Here is a 24,870-nt window from a genome sequence, read left to right as displayed (position 1 = left end):
ATCAATCTTAGGAACTTTATGACATGCTGTGTTCCAACCTCATCTATACCCCAAACAATGAGAATCCATGTTCAACTTTCCTTTGGATTTAACTTTTACCATCCCAAGTCATGTAACAAAGACATTTTTCTGAATAATGATTAATAATTGAGACCAAATACACTTGGAAATTTGCATGTTTTATGCTTGATTGGAATTGTCACTTTGGATTATCCTTTTATCCCCTGCTATTTATATTAAATCTTTCTTCACTAAGTATTTTTATGACACCTACTTTGTTAACCGTGAGAAACGGTGTAGGAAAAGGTTGTAAAATCTATTCTCTGTACCAATATGCATGGCACTGGACATACTGGTTTCAGAAGGAGGTTCAAATGGAATGTTTCCTGGGTTCTAACTAGACTTTCACCTAGAAGTGAATATAATGCAACTCAATGATCAAAATCATTACTGAAAAAGCAGCATGGCATAGCAGAAAAAACAGACATCATTTAAAATCCCAGCCTTATCATTTAACCAGTTCTGTATCATAAAATGGGTACAACAGCATATAGTATTTGTTGTAATTGTTAAAATTTAAAATTCTGCACTCTCTATAATGTGATTTATTCATCAAATCCTCTACTATCATACGAACAGAGCACGCTTTGCATATAATCTAGTCAGACTACCTTGTTAGTTCAAGAAACTTGATCTAAATTTGAAAACTAGGTTTCTTAAAAAAATTTTCCCATTTAATTCAAGGCGTCACAATATTTACCTAAGTCAGTTACGCCTTTGCAGAATTAGGTATATGGCCAAGATGGTGGGGGAATAAAATTTTTAAAAATTTCTTTAGATCCTTAACTTCCAACTTTCCATTGCCAGCCCCACATGCAGTTCTGACCTCCAACAGGAACAATCCAGCACCTCCAAGAGTAATTTTTCAGTGTGCTGAAATAAACAATATCTGATGTCACCCTCAGGCCTGGTGGAATGAGAGAACCCCAACTTCTCAGAGAACAAAAAAGTAAATTAGAGAACTTTCGTCAAATGTATGGGCAACTTTTAAAATATGTATGAGAGGCTGAAATCACAAAAGGAGCAAAGCTTGATTCATTACCTGCAAGGATTGTCCGCCTAAGCCTCATCTATGTAGTAGATCATGGATCCCATGTTGGGAATCCAAGCTCGAGGAAGCAGTATTGAGAACCCCTTTCAGAATTAAGTGAAAGAAAGAAGTTGCTCACTTTCTCTAAGAGCTAAGAGCTGATCCTTAAGGCATCTTTAAGAACTGGTGTGAATAATGCTGGAATTTCTAATCTTGCAGTCTTTCTTGAAGATAAATATCCATTTCCATGTCTGGTTATTATGCAAATAGGAGTTTCAGCTTGTGAGTCATGAATTCCCACTGATTTCTTGCTGGGAGGTGAATCCTGGTTTTACATAGAAATTAATGGAGACCTGGAATTTCCCTTACATTAGCCCTCCCTCTCCTCTTTCATAATCCCTGAACATTCTCTCCTCACTGCAAAGAGCCTCCTTATTTCTGCTGCTAGGGTTCTCCCCAGGGGCTTTCTAGGATGTCATGAGGAACCTCCAGGCTGTCTGGCCTCCAGTCCTCTCCTGGAGCCAACTACGGTTGGCCTCCAGGGTCTGATGTCCTCAAAATATGCCTGTCTGCATCTGTTCAAGTTTCAAGTCTAGAAATCCCAGTTATGGGGCTACTCCCAGGTGCACTGATCATAAGAGACAGAGCAAGGTTTTTGTCTGGGCCTAAATCATGCCCATCCCCCAGATCATGCCTTTTCTTTTGGGCAGCGATGAGAACGGCATGTGCTGAATTTGTTGTAAAGGAAACTGCTCTGCTATTTGGTACAGTTACATTTTCAACCCAAGTGTCCACGCTCAGCTTTCCTTTTAAATTCTGTCTACATTCAGCCCATCTCCTCCAGCTGATGGAATTTCTTGGGTGCTGGGCCTCATCTTCTACTTGGGTTATCAATAAGTGTCTCCTATAATTTTTATTGAATCCACCATTGAAAAGAAATGGAGCTAAGTTCTGCCAGGTGAGGAGAAATTTAGGTGTGCTCTGCATCCTCTGCGTTGCTTCCCTTCCTTCCCTCCTTGCTCTCGCTGTCTTGTTATTGTCATAGATCATGAGCACATTAGAGCAAGTGTTAGGGTCTCTTGAACCTCAAGCCCAGGCTCTGGTCCACCCAGTGCCCCTTTCACAAGAGGAGCCCGCAGGACTAAGGATCCTGAAATCCAGCACTCGTTCTCCATAATATCATCACGGTTTTGTCCATGCCTCGCAGGATCCCAGATTCCTTCGTTATTCCTTTGGTCTCCCATATGCTTGTGTTCCCTGAACCTTGGTTTATGCAAAATCTGCTGCATCACACAATCCTGGCTTCAAATCCCCTTACCTGCGGAGATAATCCTTCCTGCTTGGAAGGAATAACTAGGACTATAAATGTCATATAGCAGGGATAAACACTCTCCTACATATTCCGTCTGTCTGTAATGCTGTTCCCATCTATTGTTTCTGCTTAATAATGTCCCTTTAGGGCCCACCTTGAATGTCCTATTCTGCTTGAAGAGCTCCCTCATCAACTCAGCCAGAACCCTCTCTCCTTTGCTCTCTTAAGGGGCTGGGCTGCTTCTGTGACACTTCTCTGTGTCTTGCTGCTCTGTGTCTTGCTTACTCCTGGAGGGCAAATACCATTTAATTTGCATGACATTTGCATTCCCAGAGTGATTTCCACATCCCTGATGCTAAATATTTATCAAGTGTCTGAGTGAATCCTCTCTTGCACTTAGCTTTTGTGACTGCTATTTTTGTTTGGCAGCTGACACAAACACAGACCATCCTCTAATTACTTAAGTCCCTCCTGTGCATACTCTGACTACACGGCTTTCTTGACACTGAACATTTATAGTCTGTGCATTCTAAGATGTTATGTGGTTTAATATCAGTCTCCAGTTTATTTGGCCTGTCTTAGGTAGAAAGTACACCTGCCAATTTCTTTTCTATCTTTCCTAGTATTGCAGTTTGTTGGTGCTTATATCATGACTCAGTTTGGGAGGCCCAGGGTCTCTGGCCCCAGCCTGATGCCGAAGGTGGGGCACACCTAAGGGCAGGTATGCTCACAAACAGATCCTTGTACGTGCAGGACTCCACATCCACCCGTGTGTGCGAGGGCTGGGAATCTAATACCTTTAATAAAATCCTCATGGTTTTTAGATTGTGAAATTTTTAGAAAAAATGTTTTACCATTGATTTAAATTGACTCTCCACTTTTTTCTATAGCAGCAAGGAGTTATTGTTATAAACATATATCTACTAACCTTTCTTTAGAGGAGGTATCAGGGATTGAACTCAGAGGCACTTGACCACTGAGTCACATCCCCAGCCCTACTTTGTCTTTTTAGAGACAGGGTCTCACTGAGTTGCTTAGCACCTTGCTTTTGCTGAGGCTGGTTTTGAACTTACAATCCTCCTGCCTCAGCCTCCGGAGCCACTGGGATTACAGGCATTCACCATTGTGCCTGGCTTCTACTAACATTCTTTGAATATTAAATAGATAATTCTCTAGGGCCATGGAAAGTCACTTTCAAGGAAGATTCTCATCGTAAGGAGATTTAGCATCCTTAGGCTATACAGATGACTTTGTAACAAAGTACTCTAAAGAAAATCATCTGTTTGATGTTGCTTAAACTTGATCTCAAAATGTAAGGGTAAAAACAGGAGAGTCAGGAAAAGCCCTGGTGCTACAATTTGACCTGAGCATGCATCAAGAAAGACACTGTCTTGACAATCCTCCAATAAAAATGAGGTGCAAACTCAGTGATTCTGGTGAAGTGGCGTCATTAAAAATTAGGTTGGGGTTAACCTGAATTTTAACCTAATGAGAGAAGTGTTTTTACACTGTCCCTGAGAAAGGAAAATCATGACTGTACTCTGGAAAAAAAAAAAAAAAACTCTATATTAAGTATCATACATTAATTACCATTCTGAAAGAAATGATTATTATTGTGGCCTAAGTTAGGTGAATAGAAAATAAGCCACTTGAAAGTCCTTGATTTATGTTAACTCCTAAGAGAAGTTCGCATAAATTGCACATGCTCTTCTTTGAAAACTAGAAAAACAAACTTCAGTGCTTTGGCTGTTTTTCCAACACTTCGGATGGTGGCATCGCTGTAGGTTGATAGAAGGTATGGAAACTATCCCCAAGACGCTTTTCACCTGCTTTACCAAGAACTCAGCAGTGCACTTTGCTGTCATTGTATTTCAGTTGTCCATTACTCTGGGTCTTGCACAAAGGACAAAAGAATAAAAGTTGTCTCTGCAGCTCTCCAAATTACGTCCTTTGCAAATTGTTTATATTTGGGAATATTAAATGGTCAGTGTTCTTTGGGAAAAATGACTGGAAAATCAGTTCCAAAGTTAAATATCCCCTTACCTATTTTGTGCATGTGATTATTTCAAAATAAAACGTTTCCGACTTTGGTGATAGTTATTATCTGTTTTGAGTATAGACAGTCCTTGACTGATAATGGAATTACTTCCTAATAACCCCATTGCAAGTTAAAAAAATCACCAGGTTGCAAAGACACTTCCTGCACCTCATCAATCAAATGCCCCAGCCTTGCAACCCCATGCACACGGAGAATCTGTTCATATCAGTGTTGCGATCCTGGGACTGACTGGGAAATGTAGTCACTGCCATTGTCCAGCATCAGAAGAGAGGGTCACACCATCTATCACTAGCCTGGGGGAATATCGACATTCCAGATAGTTTCTACGGAACACATTTTGCTTTCCCACCATTATAAAGTTGAATCTTGGGCTGGGGAGATAGCTCAGTTGGTAGGGTGCTCGCCTCGTAAGCACAAGGCCTTGGGTTCAATCCCCAGCACTGCAAAAAAAAAAAAAAAAAAAAAAAAAAAAAAAAAAATTATAAAGTTGAATTTTAAGTCAGATCATCATGCCACATATAAGCATGAAAACCACTAACATCAATGGCAAGTATATAATATGAATTTTGAAACACCTGATGTACAAAATAAGATTAAGATATGTAAGAGTCCATGAAATTTTCAAGGGAATATGCAGTGTGTAAGAATGTCTCATCCATGGCTGAATGTAATTCCACATGGTATCAAAGTTTTATACAAACTAAAGAGCTTCAAAGCTAAAATGCTGAGCATTACTTGTGAAGGGAGAGAACTCATGATATATAATTATGAAGTTAGATACGTTTATTATTCTGCTTCAAAAATTCAGGCAGTAAAAGTATAATACAAGGTCAGGACTAGAAGCTAAAACTTAGTAATTTTGAGAAACTGGACAGATAATGGGCCTCAGAGCCAACAGTTATATTGTTAGGGTAATGTACCTCCTCTGGCTGAAGTTCCGAATTTGTTTCAAATCTCTCAGAATGTAATATATATATATATATATATATATATATATATATACACACACATACACTTTTTTTTTTTTTTTTTTTTTGGATTTTGTTACCTAATCTATGGAAATGTGTCCCTGTGAGTTGCAGTGTGCATTTAAAAAAAAAGTTTCACTGATCTTTCAGCCTGCTGGGCCTGCAGTGCACCCTAGGGATACTAATTCGGATAAGGACAAGCAGGAGGGGATGCCAGCTACCTCTCCCAAAGCCACAGCCATCAGCTACCAGTGTGATTTCAACTCCTTAGTCCACTCTCCACATGCTGATGTCTCATTATCTTCACGTCCCTGGTCTCCATGACACAGGCCTTTAAAAATGTGCACACATTACTGTAAATATTCCAACAGTAAACGTTTTTAAAAAACAAACCTGGTTCCTGTGACCCCTGGTAATAATGCACATCACAGAGGTGTAAATTTTGCCCACCAATCTGTGAATGAGTGGCAGTTAAGCCTCTAGTGCTGGGACGTGATCATTTCTAAAGAGAGTTACTTAAATCAGAATTCTGAATTTGGTTCTTCCAAAAATCTTTGATCCTCTGAGATTCAGTCGTGGACGGACCTCTGTGTGTGACCTGCAGGACTGAGAGGAAGCAGCAGCCATGGTAATGAGCAGACCTGGGCTGGGAGCCTGGAGGACCCGTTTTGTAGGTGTTATCCGGGCAACCACTCAGGAATGCTGCCTTCTGGCTTATATTACACTTACCAGAAATGCTCACATGCACCTTCAGGAGCTGTGCCCACTTTAGCTGTGTGCTGAGCTGCGTGCACTTAAGAAAGCTCTTACCCGCCTCATCTTCTCAGGAGTAAGTAACCGCAAACTTACTGCAAACGTAAACAAGCAGCCTGGGTCTCTCGGCTGTAGGGCTGCTGTTAGTTTCACTTGGTGGAGGGGTCACTAGGGCCCCTGCTTCTCAAGCCAAGGTCAGGGGATGTGGGAAGAAGGGAACCTAGGGTAGAAGCAACACAGGTCACCGATCCCTGGCTGCTGCAAAGAAGGCACAACTCAAGTCAGGGTAAAGTCAGTAAACAATATTTTACTGAAACATTTCATAACACAGAAAATCTGTCTGAAGTGTAAAGTTACTGTCTTACACAAGAAGAAGGACAGATCCATTTCAAAGACTAATATGAATACAATAAATATGGAGTTTACATACTAATTTATACACGGAAACTGCCCCACGGCCATAAAAATTTATATTCAACAGTGCAAACATATAATTTAATCATTTGATTTATTTGATGGGTTCTTCTTACTAAACACAAATAACTACCTGGTTTTCATATACATATATAACATATTTTCATGTATATAGATATTCAACAATCTGTACAGTTTCTAAACATAAGACTTCTAAAAGGCACAATTGTCTATACAACATGTACAAAAATGGCTGGAGCTGACACAAAACAATTATTATTGGTCAAAAGTTCATGATTGCACAAATATTAGTCATGAGTTTATGTCAGAAAAATGTGCTTTAAGGAAAGGAGGGTTTTCAAAGAAACCTTTAAGTGTTATTAAAAAAAACAATAAAAAAGAAACCACTAGGTTGCTATCACAAGCCTGTCCTCATCCTCGTCGCTGCTCCCATCACTGAAAGGCACCGGGGGCTGCCTTTGGGGCGCAGCTGCGGACCTGGGCACCTGTCTGTCCGGAGAGGGCGTCTGCAGGCCTGACGGCTTTGCAAAGACTTCGGCCCGGGCCCTCCGCAGAGGCTCTGCCGGGCACGCCGGCTGGCCCTGCCCGCGGCCCGCCTCAGGCCTGAGTTTCACGTGGTTTGCTGGGGCAGCCTTCTCCGTGTCCGCTGCACTTGAGCCATCAAGCCTTGCGTGGTCGCCTGCATGGGCAGGTGGACCCGGGACGTTTTTTGCACTTTCCGGCTGGACTTGCGGTGACCCCTGAGGAGACTCGGTCCTGCTGACCTGGTGTGTGCTGGCTACGGAAGTCTGCTTGGGTGGCGTCTCGCACGCTTTGCCCTGGCAGGCGGGGACTTCGGGCGCTCCCTGCGCTTCCACGGCTACCTGGCCGACCGAGGGAATCAGCGTGGGCAGGGCGATGTTCAGGATCTGGAGACCCGGGATGTGCTGCGGGGCCGCGCTGCTCTGCGCGGGGGCGTTCCCCGTCAAGACCTGCAGTCCCACCGCGTTGAGCGCCAGGCCTGGCGGGTGGGCCTGGGGCGCGATGTTCGTGTTGGCCAGGCCCACGATGTTGACGGTTTCCATGCTCAGCGACGTCAGCGACTGCAAGCCCGGCGTGCTCAGGTTCTGGAGGCCCGGCACCCGGATCTGACCAATGGGAATGCACGGCACCACGCTGCTCAACTCCGCCACCCCGGAGGGATTTGCGGGGCTGACGGTCTCGGTGGCAGTGTCCCCAGGGGCGCCCACGGTTCTGTGAATGACACTGACAGCAGGAATCGTGAGCTGCACTGGCCCAGCCTGAATGGGCACAAACGTGGAGTAGGCGAGGCCTGCGGGCACCACGTGGATGCCGCCCACGGGAACCACGTTGCAGGGCGTCCGGGCGGGCTGCTGGGAGTGCAGCGGGAGGTGGCTGAACAGGTGGGTGTGCGGGGAAGGCAGGCCTGCGGGCGCGGGGAGGGCGCCCTGCTGCGTGTGCTCGGGGGCGGCGGGAGGGGCGGAGGCCACGGGAGGAGCCCCTGCTGCTGGCTGGGCGGAAGGAAGTCTGGCAGATGACGTGTCCTGAAAGACAAGAGAGAATGATCCTTTGATGGCAGAGCTTTCTCCGCCATGGAGCTGACACGGTAGTGGCTCCGCCTGTTCTTCTCTACGAGTTAAAATGTGCCCATTTGCATTTTATAATAATAAGCTTGCCCAAAATTACATTTTGAGTTTTAGAAATAAAAGTCCACCTACAAAATCTGCATCTTTGTTTCCTAGTATAAATAACACGAGCATTTTGTATACTACTTTGTATTTTTCAAACCAATTTCCTTTATCTCATCACAGATTCTTCTGTGAATGCCAGACAGGTGACCAGAGTTTTATTCCCATGCTGGCGCTGTCATTCCCAGCACCAGCAGCTCCACTTGAGATGAGGAACCTTCGCTGACTGGGAGATTTGTGCTCGTGAGCACCAACTCACCTGGGAAAAATTAACCCAACATCCTTTGTGATGAAAAAGCTGTCATTGGAGAAAGGCTGCTGCTCACTGTTTCCTCCTCATTCCTAAGTTTAGGAAATGTGTGCTGACACTGATGTCCAGGCCTTAAGGTGTGTGAGGGGCTCTGGGACAGGAGCTCAGAGCAGGGGTGATCAACACTTCAGTAAAGAAATGTTCATGGGGAGGGACTGACCTTGCCCGCCCCCTTCTGCCCAAGACTTTCATCTAAATATTAGCCTTTTCTTGATATTACCTATATTATGCAGGTATATTAATTTATGTATTAGCTTCTACATTAATGTAATTTAATTTAAACACTAATACAATCTGTTAATTTAGGCCTAGTCTGTAGAAATCCAAGCTTTTACAGTCCTTTTCTTTTTCTCCAGTATCATCCTACCAAACTGCAATCCATCTCATTTAGAAATGAATCCTGTTGCAACATCTGATACTCAGCAGCAGCAAGAGAACAACAACTGTGACACAAATGTGCACTTCCCAGAGCTCACCACTGGCCGGACAGACCCAGTCAGGCAGGAGCACAGGTTGCATGGTCCCCAGTCCTCTGCAGACCTGTGGCTGGCCTGGAGCTGCTCCTGGAAGCAACTCTCCCAACCTGCCACATGGTTTTGTCATTCAAGCAAAATGAACTTCCTAACAGATGTTCAGTCACTTTAACTTTGTCATGAAAACTGGTGGCTGTTTTGCCAATGGAGCACAAAGTACACAGCATTTGGATAACATGGTCCAAATCTATGACATTAATCTGGTAGAAAGACGATTTCAAGGAAACCTGGGATAAGTAAGTCCCAGGGTTCTGCTCTCAGTTGGCCCATGCATAGTTTATTTCAAATAAATGGATACATTTTTTAAGAACCATTTGGCTCTTCCACAGATTTATAACACAGTATGTGAATGCTGACTTCAGCCCTTAATGACTCCAAAGGACATGAGTGACTTCTGCCATTAAATATAACAGAAAAGTAAGCTGGTTTGGCCATAAGTAACTCAGGTGTGTTATTTGTGAAGCCATTAGGCTCCTGGTGTGTAATGGGTAAAGAAAGAGAAGGACACCACTGATCATGTACCTGTGTCACGGTGACAGCCCTTCCTGCCAGAGAGTCCTGCAGGGCTTCTGATTCAGGGTAGTCCACAGACATCTGATGGCATAGGGACCTGGCTGCAGCCTCGGCCACCCTGGAAGGCTCGACGGGAGGGCCCGTCTGGCCCTCGTGGCTGGCAGCCTGCTGCGTGGCCTTGGCTGGCGAGTGTGTCCTCTGGCCATGGTCGGACTGCACGGTGCTCAGCACGGTCATCTTGGTGAGCAGCACTCTGGGCAGCACGTCCATTGGGTCTGCGTGCGCCCCCGAGAAGCAGTCGGGCGTCCTGGCGTCCTCGTCGGCACTTGTGGAGTCCTGCGGGCCACTTCTAGCGGGAAGATGCTGCGGGCTGGCGGTGACGGAGGGAGCGGCGGACAGGCCAGACTCGGCCTGGCTGTCCTCGTCGTCGTCCTCGTTTTCATTGTCATCTTCCTCGGGGCCGTCGGAGTCCTCAAGGTCACATCCAGACCTCTCGTAGCTGAATCTTTGCTTCTCATCTAGTAAGACAACCAAGAGCGCGTCAGAGTGCTCTGCAGGCACGGGGCCATCTGACGTGCCCAGGTGGGCGGCACCCTGGACTGCCCATGTGCCCACGCCCCAGGCAAGGGGGACTGGGAGAAGCAGGGGGCACAACAGGAATCCAGGGAGGGAGGCTGAGGGGAGGCAAGGCCAGGGCGCCCATTAAGGAAGAAGAGGCAGGAGCCTCGGGAGAGGAATCTGCCAGGTGGGGTCAGAGAGAGCAGGAAAGGAAGCCCCACATGCCACACCTAAAACTCTCTAGAGGATGGCACCCGCAGGAACCCGACGGAGCCCACCATGGCTCGTCCACTGAGCGCTGCTCCTCTACCTGCTTCCTTGTACCTCCCTTTTACTGAACAAATTAAAAACCCAAAAAATTGATGGCATCTGATTTCTGAGCCAGATCCTTTCATCCTTGAGCAGGACTGTGGACACGTTTCCACTACTCTGAGTAGAAACATTCTTCAGATAATTAAGCTGCCTTCTCTTAATTTTTAGAAAATTCCAAGAGAAGTGGTCATTTCCTGTCACTTCCTCCTCTGATGCGATCAACCCGTCTCACAAGAGGGGCCGGTCTCTCAGATCCAACATGGACCCACAGCGTCAGAGGAGCGAGAGCCACAAGAACGTCCACCGAGGTCTGGGAGGGCTGAGTCCCCGCACGGTCACGTGGGGCTTGGTTAAAAACCGCACCTCCTCAGTCCGAGGCTCCCTTAGAGACTCACATGAAGAGTCCGGGGCGGGAGGAACAGGACCTGCCCACTTCTCTGCCCCGAGCAAGGCCAGGCCAGGCGGGGACACCGCGTCGGCACCACATTCTCACCTACCCTCGGAACCAGGCGCATCTGCGGCATCACCTCTGTGGGTTCCGCCAACCACAGTCCGAAAATATTAAAAACCCAGCAGTAAATACGGTTCTGCATCGTGCACCGCCCTCAACAGTGTGACTGACACTCATCCGCTCTTCCTGCTGGGGACCCGCACAGTCCCTCTGCTCAGCTGCCTGTACCGGGCGTGTTCCTGCCCTGCGCATGGTTCAGCTCGAGGTCCTGGCGCCGCAGTGCTGTCTCCAGCAGGAAGGTCAGCAGTGCTCCAGCCTGCGGCTCCAGGCCCGGCCACCCGCCTGGCCCACGACTTCACAGGCCACCTGTCACCTCGCAGCCCGGGAAGGGAGAGTGAGGCACCAGCATCTCAGAGCTTCCACGGGAGCTGCCCATGTGACTCTACTCTCCAGAGCTGCGCTGACTGGCTCCTGTGCGAATCTAACTTAAACTTCACCACAGGTGTGCACGCAGAGGGACAACCCCAGGACACGGTGCTTCCAGGACATCCAAGGCTGCGCCGACCCACTGGGAGTCTTGGCAAAGTCTCCCCTGCAGATGAGAGGGGAACTACTGCCTTTTTAAAAACAGTTTTTTTGGGGGGGGTACTGGGATTGAACTCAGGGACATCGACCACTGAGCCACATCTACAGCTCTATTTTGTATTTTATTTAGGGACAGGGTCTCACTGAGTTGCTTAGGGCCTTGCTAAGTTGCCAAGGCTGGCTTTGAACTCGCAATCCTCCTGCCTCAAACTCCTGAGTCTCTGGGATTTTAAGTATGCATCACCACACTTGGCTAACTAACTACTGCCTTTTAAAAAATATATATATATATTAAGAGAGAAATAAACAATAGGTATTTTTCCTGGCTTTCCCAAATACTAATTTTAGTATCCTTTATACACAGCAAAGATACATTCTTAGAGAAAAGTCTCAAAGGATCTCTAGATCAAAACATTTGAAGATCATTACTTCTAAAATTTTCATGTTATTTACCATGGATATGTGTTAGTTTCTAATTAAAGTATTCAAAGATAAAACATTTAAGTTCTATCATTTTTATCATTTTTTAGCATTTTAAGTTCCCTTAATATGAGACTTCATAAGCCTTTTGCTTTTGGGCCTTTCCTATCATGTTATTAAATCAATAAATCTGCAAAATAACACCAGTGTATTGAATCTCACTAGGGATTGTGCTGGAGATGCCACCAGTGATTTCTGGGTGCTGCATGGACTCCCAGTACCTCAGATGCTTCTCTGGCGTCTTGTCTGATATTTCGAATCCTAAAATTGGCACGTCATTCTCAATTTGACTCAGCTTTGCCATGTCGGTGCAGATGAAATACTATTTTCGAGATGCATTTTCTGTTAAAGTGGGAAAGCAGAAAAGAGCAGGGGAACTGGATGACTGGAAGATGGTCACTGGGGAGGAAGGCTGGCTTCATCAGAGGCCAGCCTTGCCACAAAGTCCTACCAGAACAGGTCTTGTTTCCCTTAAAAAATACTGCTTCAGAAACACAAGAGTAGGCTCACTTTAGATTTATGACTTTTCCCAAATCCACAGAAAAGCTGAAGTCCTAGACAATGAGCTGAAAGGAGAGTGTCAGCAGGTAAAGATACAAGATTGTCACCTGGGGTTCATGCAACAGGACATTGGCCGAAGAGTTAGCACAGTCAACAGAACTAACAGCTGGACTGGAGGGCCGAGGGGCCCTTGCAGGCACTACGTCATAACCCCATTCAGCCCCTCATAGCAGAAGGTGCTAGGCAGCATCTATCCACTAAGGTCCAGGTCTGGAGGAGAAGAACAGTAGCCTTACAGGAGGGGCCAAGAACTTCACCCTCTTCACTACAAAACAGGAGCCTCACTGGCGAGGGCAAGGGTACCAGGCACTGAGGTCCTCAGGATATGGGACAGGGAGCAGAAGACTCGATTCAGCTCCCAGAGAGAGGCACACCTGGGAAGGCCGTGGCCCAGAAACACAAGAATGTGGTGTACATGTAAGACAGAGGCTCAGGCAGAAGAGATGGCACGCTGCCTTCCCTCTGAACTTCCCTCCCCAGGTGCCAAGCTGAGGGGCTCTGAGGAACAGACAGCTAGGGAGAAGGACAGGCAAAGAGCAAGAGGGTGCAGAGAGGCTGCCTCGACACCAAGACACAGTGCAAAACCAAGACCTGAAACCAGAAAACCGCAGGTGTCGCTCTTGTAAACCAACCCACCCAAAACACAAGGGGCCTCCACAGGAGCCTCGGCCTCGGTGCAGTGAGGATAGCAGAGCAACATGTCCCTCAGACTCAGTCCAACTCCTGCCTCCACACCAAAGGCCTGGCAGGAAAGGCTGGCCCAGGCCAAGCAGAAAAAACATTCACAAGGCTCTCCACCTTCGTACGCAAGATGTCCAAAAGGGTGAGAAAAATTACACCAAGAGGCAACGCAATCATCAGAACTGGAGTCATACGAAACATGTCAGAATGACAGGGAATCTAAAGCAATTATTAATGATTAGTACGTCCAAGGCGCTCATGGGAAAGGTGGACGACAGGCAAGATCAGAGGGGAATTTCAGTGGAGAGATGGAGACTAAGAAGAAGAATGAAAAACAATGCTCCAAATGAAAAACACAGTAATGAAACAATAAGGATACTGTCTAACTAGGGATTCTATGCCCTCTAAAAATAAGTTTTACTATTCAACTGTAAAGAGAAATTAAATTATGGCATTTGCTGGTAAATGGATGGTACTGCAGACTATCATGCTAAGTGAAATAAGCCAATCCCCAAATCCAAAGGCTGGGTATTCTCTCTGATATGTGGATGCTAACTCACAATGGGAGGAGTGGGTAAGGGAAGAACAGAAGTTCACTGGATTAGACAAAGAGAATGGGAATGGAAGACAGTAGAACGAATGGGTCATTACTTTCCTATGTGTGCATATGAATACATGACCAATGTAATTCTATATCACGTACAACCAGAAGAATGGGAAGTCATACTCCATGCATATAGAACATGTCAAAATACATTTTACTGTCATGTATAACTAATAAAAACAACAATGAAAACAAAAGAGAAATACAGAATTCTTCCTAGTGCTGGTGGAAATATAAATGCTAGTACTGCAACTTTGGAAACGTGTGACAGTTTCTTCCCAAGGCAAAAACATATACCACTATATAACCCAAAGATTCCAGATATCGAACTCTAGAGACAGATGACTCTAACCAGCACAGAATAATTCCATGAACACCCTGAAGGGGGTGGGAAGGAAGTTCCTGATCTCTGTGGCCTAAGCAAATAAGGTTGGCTATACACTAGGAAGGTCAAGAACAAACAGAACTGCACACACAGCTCTGCAGACCTGCTCTCATAGGGGTATCGTTCAGGGTTCCTAAAACTGGGCCATTTGCAGTCAATTATGGAGAAGAAGCAGGTTTCCCATTTTGGGTAAAAGAAGTTAAAAAGAAGGAAATGGAGAAGGCTGTAATAAACTTTGTGGTGCTGGACCAGAACCGTAAGAACTGGTATGGATTCATGCCTCAATTACACATGTGTGTACATATATGCACATACGTACAGGTGAATGCTGGTATGTACACACGTATTTCCCAGCTCTACTCAATGCATGGGGCTAGAAGCAGGTACATGTCAGCAGCATGAGCGCGCGAGGGCCTAGATTTTGCTTTCTAAACACCACTCTCCAGAAAAAGGAGCCAGCAGTCCTTAGAGAGTTGGCTGAGCACAGGGCTAGAACATCTCAGGGTGTCAGAAAGTAAGGGACTTCTTAAGCAAAAAAAGATACAGCAAAAGGAAACAGCAACAGATTTCAAAGCACTCTCTGTGGCCAAGACCAATGTGGAAGCTGAGCTAGGCAATAAATAACAGTAATACTGATTTATAACCCTACAAATAAAATATGTATCCTTAAGTCCATACTGATAAAAATGAATGAAGGCTAACTTTTCCTTACAGAAAAATTTCAGTTAAAAATTAGAACATCATAGTAATAACGCCACAAACAAGACCCATCAATGAATAAACAGGGTATTTGCAAGATCTCAGTATTTCTCCACAAATATTTAATATTTACAAAGGGAAACCTATTTAGGTCACAGTATGGGGCCCTGGCAGACACGATGTCAGTCATGTGACAAATGTCAAGGTGGCTGATGACACACCGACATCATGTACACCGCCCTGTGGATTGTACCCCAATAATGCACCTCAGTCTAATCATAAAACATCAGAAAAGCCCAAAATGAAAAACACTCTTCAAAATAACCAACACTCTGTCAAGGTCATGACAGACAATGGCTGGGGAACACATCACAGGAGCCAGGGCAGAGATACCCAACACAGCGAGGGGTCCTGGACCGACGAGGGACATGGTGGGAAAACTGGTGACATGTGAAGGTCTGTGCTCCCTCCACCAGTCCCAATGTGCCCAGGTGAACTTTGTAGTGTGGCCCTGTGCCCCACAGTCGTGCAAGAGGCTCACGGGAGGGGAGGCTGGGTGGAGTGCACAGGATGAGGTTTGTAACTTTTCAATTGAATGAAAATGACCTTTTAAAAAAGTTAAACAACAGAAAACCATCTCCAGTGCGCCCGCAGCTCGATTCTCCTGTGCTCAGACCAATATTCTGTCTCTCAGAGAATCCAGCCCAGCAGCACCTCCCCACTGCCTTCACCAGCTTCTGCTAAGCATTTCCTTCTTGCCTGTGGTTTAATAAGGAAACTTTAAATTCGTGAAATCAATTCTAATTTCAACCACTTGTTTGTTAATTCAGAAGCACAGGAAATTTTCCTAAATCTACCTTAACCTAGATACATGTTTTAAATTTTTCCTAGCCACAAGTGCTCTTCTCTTGTATCTGCTTTTTTGCATTTCTTACTCAGTTGTACTTATGACAACAGAACAGCTCCTCTTTGGTTCCAGTCATCTACACCATAGGAGAAGCCAGCTTAGCACTGCAGCAAGCTAATACCATCTCATCACAACTGCAGTCTAAGAGTTTGACTTTTTCTCAGAGAATGATTTTAAAAAATTAAAAATAGTTAATTATTTTTAAGCGTTGAGTCCACAGCTTACAAGTGTCAAAAAAGATGGAAGCCCATGTCTGTCTCACTGAACATTTTATAAAATTTCGGTCATACTTAAAAAATCTTCCTACAGGACAATCTAAAAGAAGGTGAACAATTAATTATGGTCAATAAACTAGTTTATTATGAATATGCATGAGGTTTCTTGTTTATAGGTACAGACACTAAAAGCTTTGTATAACTGATTACCAAGAGTAGAACATAAACAATGCAGACCCAAGGAGAATATAAACTCAATTTAATTTCACAAATAGGCTGTGCTCCATAACCACCATGGAAGTTTAGGAATTAGTTATAAGCATTTTAAAATGCATGTCCACGTAAGTGCACAAATACAAATATACAGTTAAGTTATAGCTTGGCACAGCAGCACATGCCTATAATCCCAGTGGCTCAGGAGGCTGAGACAGGAGGATCTCAAATTCAAAGCCAGCCTCAGCAAAAGAGAAGTGTTAAGCAACTCAGTGAGACCCTGCCTCTAAATAGAATAGAGTAGAATAGAATAAAATAAAATAAAATAAAAAGATATTTAAAAAATATATATATACAAATAGTTAGAAGCATCCTGACATTTTACAGTATATATTTACATAAAAAATTTTAAAAGAACAGTATATTTTTAAAGGGGAGAGTATAAAACTATGTGGCTCCATTTTCATCTGTTTAATCACAGCTATGATGCTGTCCTGAGTATCTGTTCTGGTAGGGATTGGCAAGCTGTGGTCACTGGCTACTGGTCACAGGCTCACTGTTCTTGTCATGACAGTTTCACCAGAACATGGCCAGGCTCACTTGTTGATATGTTACCATGGCTCCTTTACTACTGCACTACAATCACATTGTTTAGGGGCTATGACAGAGAATGCATAGCCTGCCATGCCTGAAATGTTCACTGTGTGGCTCTCTACAGAAAAGATGTCCGTACCACATTACCATGTTTGAACCTAACATCACCCTGTGAACTCCATTGCACACAAGGAAATTAAGAAACCCACACATTCAGAAAGCATCGAAGCCAGGACCTGAACCAAGATTTTTATGTACTTACAAGTCCTATCATTAGTCCAATAAGATACACTGCCTTTTCCCTAGTATTTTGCAACTGTTCCTTTTTTGGTGTGGATGATTAGAGGTTAACCCCAAATGTCGCGGTTTATTCCTCTGCAGACATCAGAAACTCTAGAAGAGACGTAAGAAGTCCAGATCTGCTGGACAAATTGGGAAATGAATGGCCCTTTAAAGTCCCATTCAACTTATGCCCTCCTAGGCACACTGCCCACTCATAATAAACAAATGCTTCTGAAACTCAATAAAATTTCATGTCAACACAAAAATAATTCCTTCGTTTTCTGAGGAAGAACAGGCATGTAATGCAGCGACTTTTTTTTTTTTCACAAGTAAATGTTTTCAAATATTTACATCAAGCAACTTCCAGAGGATGCACTTCAGAGCCACCTCCGAGGACTCCCTGCAGGGGCTGCCCTGCCTTCACTGCCGGACAGTGACCCCTGCTGGAGAAGCCAGACCACAGCCAGAGCTCCAGGGCCCCGGGAAAGTGGGGCTCCGCTGGGCTTTCCACACTCTACTGGTAGAGTGGGGCTGTTTTTGCTTTTCTCATGTTTAGAAATGTAACTTTATAAATAACAGCAGCAACCTGGGTTACCTTTCTTAAAGCATGCAAATAACAAGTTTTGTTTATAGGATGGAAATACCCTGGTAAGCACATGGTAGGCCAGAACCTAATGTCTGTTAACTTTAGGAAGCAAATCCAAAGACTGTCAGATCTGTGTTGCCCATAGATGATGTTAATACTGCTTTATTTCAAGTGTAAACCTGATAGCCTATTATGGTTTCATACTGTACAGAGAAATTTTTCTTAAAAGGAGAAATAAATATTTTCTCTAAGAAGCCCAGTGGTAACTACATGTTTCATTTAGAAAGAGGACTTTTGCTGGTATTTTATAATTAAATCACTTTTAAGGGTGAACGTGATTTTAAAACCTGGGATGCACACGGCCTTCGCATGCACAGCATTGCTCAGAACCTAAACTTCAACAGGAGCGGCGTTCCTCCTCGCCCTACACAGCAGTACCGGGCCCCTTTTGGCAGCTGAGGCCACACTTAACATTCCTTGCACTGAGGTCCAGCATCCTGTGGAGGAAAACATTCTTTGGATCAAAGGATGAAAGCAAAGAGCCGAGGGCATGATTTTTTTTTGACACAAAAGGTGGAAACTAAAATGTATCCCCTAATACCCAAGCGCCAAGGACAAAAATCCCTAAGGCTATATGGTTTTGTATGGCAAGAATACAAGAGAATGTCAGTGGGGTTGGAAGGATTAGACTTTTCATGAGCATATACTATAATTATAGCTTGAGCTGCTAATTTTAAACTAAGTGGAAACTTCTTTCAAATTCCAGATTCCAAATTTTAAAGGCTGGCTTACAAAAATTCCTGATTCCCTCTGCTTGGTTCAAAATAGATGTCTCCCAGATCCCTGAGTTTACTCTGTTGAGAACTGGAACGAGAATTCCTCTGCTAAAGGGTGGGATGGGCAGCCACACAACCCACTTTTGTGGAGGGCGGTAAGGTCTATGGCCTGCCTCCACACCGGTCCCACGCTGACCTTTAAGCATCGGGCACATGCACATTAGCTGGTGACTGACAGTGGGCTCAGTGAGTCTGGCAATGGAGGAGGACAGTCAGGATCCTTAGAAAAAGACAAGACTGAAGATAATGCCAGGAGGAGACACTGAGGTGAGGAAGAAGTAAATGTGGGGAAAGCCTTCAGTGAAAAACAAGATGGGGCAGGTGAGGAGGAGACTAAGTACAACATTCCTAAAGTGACCTGCACTTCCCAGAAAGTCATGAGTTGATCGGGCTGTTACCAAGTGGCGGAGATGTCTGAACACTGAACAGTGCGTTAGTGTGCTTTGCACAAACAGCCTGGTGTCCTGAGTGTTGGACACCTTCTGTTTCATAAGTGAAAGCTCAGAGACCTTTCTTGGTGATGACTGTAATTATTCTACAGCAAAGATCAAGAACCCAAATGAGTCCTATCAACCTAAAAACACCATCCTTAGGATCCTGAATGCTGATTTGCAGAGTCTGGAAAAGTTCTGTGCCATTTCCATTTAGAATCAAATCTCCTAAATTGTGCCCTTTTGTTTAAAAAAAAAAAAAAAAAAAAAAAAAAAAACTTAGCCCATTTCACACACATCTGAGGTGAGCAAGACTTAAATAAGTGGGAAGTTCTTGCATATCCTACTAGCATCAGCTGTTTAGGAACTGTGCCCAATCTAATAGTCCTTCTTAAAGAACTGTGGGGCTCTACTCCTGACACACAACTGTCTGTTGGTATGAAACCTGAAGTGTGGCTATCAAAACTAGAGGACTTTTTTCTTTTTTTAGATGGGGTCTTACTATATTGTCCAGACTGGCCTCAAACTCCTGGGCCTCCTGAGCAGCTGGGACTACAGGCAGGTGTCACACTACCTAGCTAGCCTAGGAAGATAATGTCACAAATTTTCATATTGCTGAAGACTTGATGTTTCACAGTACTGGTTCCCAAAAAGACAGGTGGCTTCTGAATTGGGTCACCTGTTTTTCTTTAATCATGGTATTATACAGTAGGCATCTGTAATCTGTTACCATGATTCAATGACAAATTTCCTCTGAATTCAGAAAAACCTAGGGGATGAAGGCACTTGCTGGGTCATCTCAGTTTCCAGCCACAGAGCTCGTCCCGATGTCCCTTAGTAACAGCAGGTGTGAGGGCACAACACAGGCTCCGAGGAGCCACCTTGACCACTGCTGGCAGGGGCTGCAGGCAGCAATGCAGACGCAGCACGTGGAATCTCTGAGGTTTCCGGCAGCATTCCAGAGCGGCGGGCTGAGAATTAGATTTCTGTCAGATGAAGAATCCGAAAAATGGTACCAAGACTTTGTGGTACCATGGAAGCATGTGATGAGGCTGTTCACATCCAAGGGAAATGCCAGCCAGTGAGATGTTATGTGAGCTTACACTGAACAGCATGTCATCCCTCATTGTTTGCCTTCAACAGATCCATAAAATGGAGAGCACACTGTCCAGCGGCACTCTGAAGAGCGATACAAGGATCCTGTGTGGTAGCTACACCTTGAAGCTGTGGCCACGAGCCCCATCTCTAAGAGGGGAGGTTGCCCTGTGTGATCAGGAGGTGGAAACTCCAGCATCAGAGGCTAGCCCAGCAGTCAAGGTCACTGGAAGCCGAGCAGACCTGGGCCTGAGTGTTAGCCACCAGCAGACTCCACTTCAAAATTTGAAAAGTGCAGGACCTGAAAATATTTATTCTAATTTTTTAATTCAGCCACTTCCTCTGTTCCTCATATGTCTAACAATTTGCATTTATCCTCAGGACATGAAATTGATAGAAAAAGGAAACACTTTACAGCATATACTTTCACCCTCACAACACCCCAAGGGGTTGATAAGCAGGAGCTTTGAAGACAAATGCAGCGGTCAAAGCAAGCAAGGCCTGGTCTTTGCGCTTTCTCCCACAGTGGCACCTGCGAAATGCTGGCCAGGGCAGAAACAGGCTCCAAGAGAAACACCACTCCCTAATTTAATAAGCAAAATCAAGGTCCCAAGTCAATCTTTACATCGACACATACACGTTCAAAACTGGATGTCAGAAGGCAAAAATCACATCAGACTTCCCACCCAAACTGCCAGGCTCCATCTGGTGGAGAAGGAGGGATGCGGAAGCCCACTGGCATCCTTAGAGAAACACCGCTCTCCAACCAGGCTCCTCCGCGGCGCTGCTGGAGGTTACTGTTACTCAAGAGGACTACCCACTTAGTGAACCCAAGCTTCTTGAAGTAATTATTGTCCAAGTTCTCATTTGCAATAGCAACAAACCAAAAACAAATTAAAAAGCCTCACACCTCAATAAGGAAATTCCAGGGGCACAGATTAAAAGCCCCATTATCTTTTGTCTCCACTTTTCCAGAACATTTGAAAATAAAATAATCTGAGATAAAAGTCAGATACACATGGTCCTAAAGAGACAGTGACTTTAAATGGCTTTAGTTGATACCTTCCTGCAAAAATTGGATGGTTTTCATCAAAGAAACACTATACATATTGCTGACTATTTAGAATAAAAATACTAAAAAGTTGCATCTAAGAAGTAATGGTTCCCAAGTGTGAAAACATAAAGAAATTACTATAAACTGCCATGGGAAAAGCTCTGATTGTAACTGAGGATCGGTGAGTAGTGAAATTCACACCTAGGAAGACTGCCTCCCCTCTGAACTCTTGTGCAGCACACCTGTCTGCCAGCCCTTCCAGGTTCCAGGTTGGGGCCCTGCCCGATCCTCACCCCCTGTCACACTCAAGCCCCATTCCTCTCTCCAATCTGTGTGCCGCTGCCCACACAAACCAGTGTCTAGAAGCGAGCTCTCCTTGCCCACCCCTTCACCCACACTGCTCCCAGTGAAGCAACACCAAGACAAATAAACCCCTTCCCTCTTCTGCGACCCCTTCAGTACCCTTCCGCAACAACCTGGCCAGCCCTGGCCCTTCCCTGCCAAGTCTGGTCCATCCCAACATCACACAGGGCTGAGAGCTCCTGCAGGATGGTCATCACACTGAAGACTTCTTGAAGTGGTGAAGAAATAAGCAAGTGAATCAAACAGAGAGTAAAACTTTCCTTCTCTGAAGTTCCTGAAAAACAGAACAGGCCTTTAGGAGACTATGATCGAGGAGAAAATAGAACATGGAGAAAACTTCAAGAGTCTAACATCCAATACCAAATGAAGTGAATTCTCTCTTCCCCTCACTAATGCCTACGGACCCTGGCCACATCACAGAATCAGTGCTTATAGGAAAAGGGCATTCAACAGCACATCACAGCAACCACTCACTTCCAGAGAAGGAATTTAATGGAAAAAGAATGTATTGAATTGTGAAAATAACAATTCTGAATTAGTTCCTGTAAGATCTGTGACATTTTTGTCTCCTCATTCATTCAATCAAAACTGTTTGCTACCTACTACCTGCTAGGCACAATCCTAAGAATGGTGAAAAAACAAAATCCCTGCTCTTATGGGATTTATTTTCTACTTGTTAGGAACAGATAGTAAGTTCACACACATCTGGTGACATTGTGTGCGAAGAGGAAAAGCAGGATTGAGGAAGGGGCGTCAGCAACGCTGGCAGTAAGAAATTGGGGTGCTTATCTTTTAATACACAGGGAAGTTCAGGAAGGCCCTGCTAAGGAGCCCTCAGAACAGAGTTGCAGGCACAGTGCAGAGTCCTAGGGTCTTATGGAGGGCATTCCAAACTATGGCAAGAAGTGCAAAGGCTCAGAGGCAGGAGACTGCTAGTGTGTTCATAAGGAGAGAGCCCAGTGGGCGAGGGCAGGAGTGGAGCCCAGCCTCTGAGAGTGGAGGCCAGAAGGGCTAAGCTCCCAGGGTGTGGTGGGCCAGGGCTCTAAGAGACAGGAAACCTCTGGGGTGAAGGCCATTCTGAAGGAAGGGTCAGGAGGTTTTATTGGTACCAGAGGCAAACAGAAAATGGGGGACACCAAGGACAATGTCAGAGTGTTGGCCAAGCCATGGAAGCTTCTTGGGACACTAAAGGGGAAGTATGTTCCTTAGACTGAAGGGGTGAAGCAGGAGAGCCAGACATGTTAGACTTGGACACCTGTTAGACATCCAGGCAGAGGTGGTGAGCGGGCAAGTCTGAAGTGAACAAGTGCCATCTGCACCCAGATGGCATTAAAGGTTAGAGACAGGAGATGGCAGAGAAGATGGCGCAGGGCGTGAGCCAAGAGAGCAGAGAGATCAGAGACAGCCCTGGGGTCCATGGGCAGACAGAGGCTGGCTAGATGGAAGAGCCTGAATCAGCCAGAGTGTTTCAGGCTAGGGCTAGGCTTAATCAACAATACACGGCACCAGACTGCGGCTCCCAAAAGCCCCTGCGCCCCAACATGGCCTGCCCGAGGAATTAAGCACAGTCCATCTTGGCCATAAGTTTTATGGCGTGAAAGTTCTTTTCAAAGAATAATGAGACTGCACGTAAGACAACACACTCCCATCTATCAAACTGGCCAAAAATATAAATTCTGACAAAACCATGCTAAGGTGTGGAGAAACTGTAAATCTCTTCTGGAAAACAATGTAAAATTATAACATGCAGTTAATTTTCTAGGCACCTAGATAGAAAGTGGTGCTGTTTTGCAAATTTAAAATCCAGATGCAGAACCAAGCCATCCACTGTTCATGGATGTATGCAGGGATGTTCAATGACCTGCAGGGAAAACCCCTAATGCCCACATGGCTGGAAGAGGGGTGAGGGAAGCTGTAATGCTTACTGAGCTTAAAAAAAATACATGGATTCCAGTGGCTTGGGAGGCTAAGGCAGCAGAACTGCAAGTTCAAAAGCAACCTAGCAAGATGTCTCAAAATAAAACATAAAAAGGGCTGGGGATGTGGCTCAGTGGTTAAGGAATATATTTTGTTTACATACCAATGAAGAATTTTAGGTCTGTCATCTGATGCAGCAATCAGGATTTAGAACTTATATTTATACTCTACTATTTGATAAAAACTGGGAAGAAACTTTGAGAGCCTTCTCATAAATGCTAATTAAAAAATAAAACCTAAAAAATAAAAACAGGTAAAACTACCTCCTTGTTTTATTGGGATATCTAACCCTAACAGGGAGCTTGGTCATCAACTTCCACTTACAATCTAGGATCAGCTTCCAGTGCTTTTGGAATGAGATGATAATGCAAAAACAAACAGATATGAGTCAACCAGCCCGCCAGCCAATCTAAACAGTGCGTGATAATTAATGGAAACTACACTTACTTCTGTGCAGATTCAGGACCTAAGTACTACCTTCCTCTAACAGTTCAGAGGACTATTTTTTTGTGAGACTCATGTTCCTGAAGAAGTGAAACATAGCAGTAGGTACTGTTAAGAGTCTACAGCCTGGGTCTCCAGGGATCAGTTTCCCATGGTGGCCTCTGCTCTGCTCTTTGCCTAATCGGTGGGTGATAAAGGCACCTGCCAAAGCTCCTTCACACATTCCCCTGCTTTTCATATCTGAACTGTTCGTACCCTTAAGAAGGGAGGCACTTCTCTTCATCTTTAGAAATAAAATCAAGCTGATTCATTTACTATGTTGTGAGTTCTCAGATGTGATCAAATGGCTTGATACTTTAACCTCTATTTTCAATGATGCCCTCATTATTTTCTCCTTGGAAATTTTCTCTATATCAGACTAATACAAATTAAGAAAAATGCAGCAAGCAGGTGAATGTTTAATTTAGGGCAGTCTTAAAAAAGAGCAAGGTATCTTCTTTTTTTTTTTCTCTCTCTCTTTTGTTGATAATTCCTTAGATTAAAAAGGAATTTTACAAAAAGACATATTTTTTGAGTAGTAAAAACAGATGAACAGTTTGTTCTCCCGCCAAACTGGTCAGAGATAAATACCTAAATTTGTTAACTCTGTTATATTTAAAAAAAAAAAAAAAAAGTCATTAGGTCTTTAAAAATAATGAACATTTCAGGCAAGTAAACAAATGCTTAATCCACAAATACTTAGGTGCAGCCACTGTATGTGAAGCCCTGCACTATGTGGACCAGAGTTCATGCTGGGCATGAACTTGGTTCCCATTGTGCAGGTACAGAAGCAGCTCAGTGGTGGTGGGGACGGGGAGTACAGGAAGAACCCAAAACAAGGCAGAGAGGATTCATGC

General features: G+C 44.7%; 1 protein-coding gene across 4 annotated transcripts in view; it reads right to left on the bottom strand.

The window, feature by feature from the left end:
- Positions 1–6,469: 6,469 nt before the first annotated feature.
- The window catches only part of Hivep1 (HIVEP zinc finger 1), a 127,826-nt gene continuing 109,425 nt past the window's right edge, over positions 6,470–24,870 (bottom strand). For all 4 annotated transcript variants that reach the window (XM_047557759.1, XM_047557757.1, XM_047557756.1 and 1 more), the window contains exons 8-9: positions 9,671–10,179; positions 6,470–8,161 (exon numbers count right to left, since the gene is read on the bottom strand). In XM_047557759.1, the coding sequence (XP_047413715.1) occupies positions 7,004–8,161; positions 9,671–10,179 (1,667 nt within the window). In that variant the 3' untranslated portion in view covers positions 6,470–7,003. The remainder of the gene's footprint in view (positions 8,162–9,670; positions 10,180–24,870) is intronic.

The sequence above is a fragment of the Sciurus carolinensis genome, chromosome 7 (genome assembly GCF_902686445.1).
Source record: "Sciurus carolinensis chromosome 7, mSciCar1.2, whole genome shotgun sequence".
NCBI classification, from domain to species: domain Eukaryota; kingdom Metazoa; phylum Chordata; class Mammalia; order Rodentia; family Sciuridae; genus Sciurus; species Sciurus carolinensis.
Note: the sequence above shows the minus strand (reverse complement) of the source record. Positions and strands in the feature narration are given on the sequence as shown.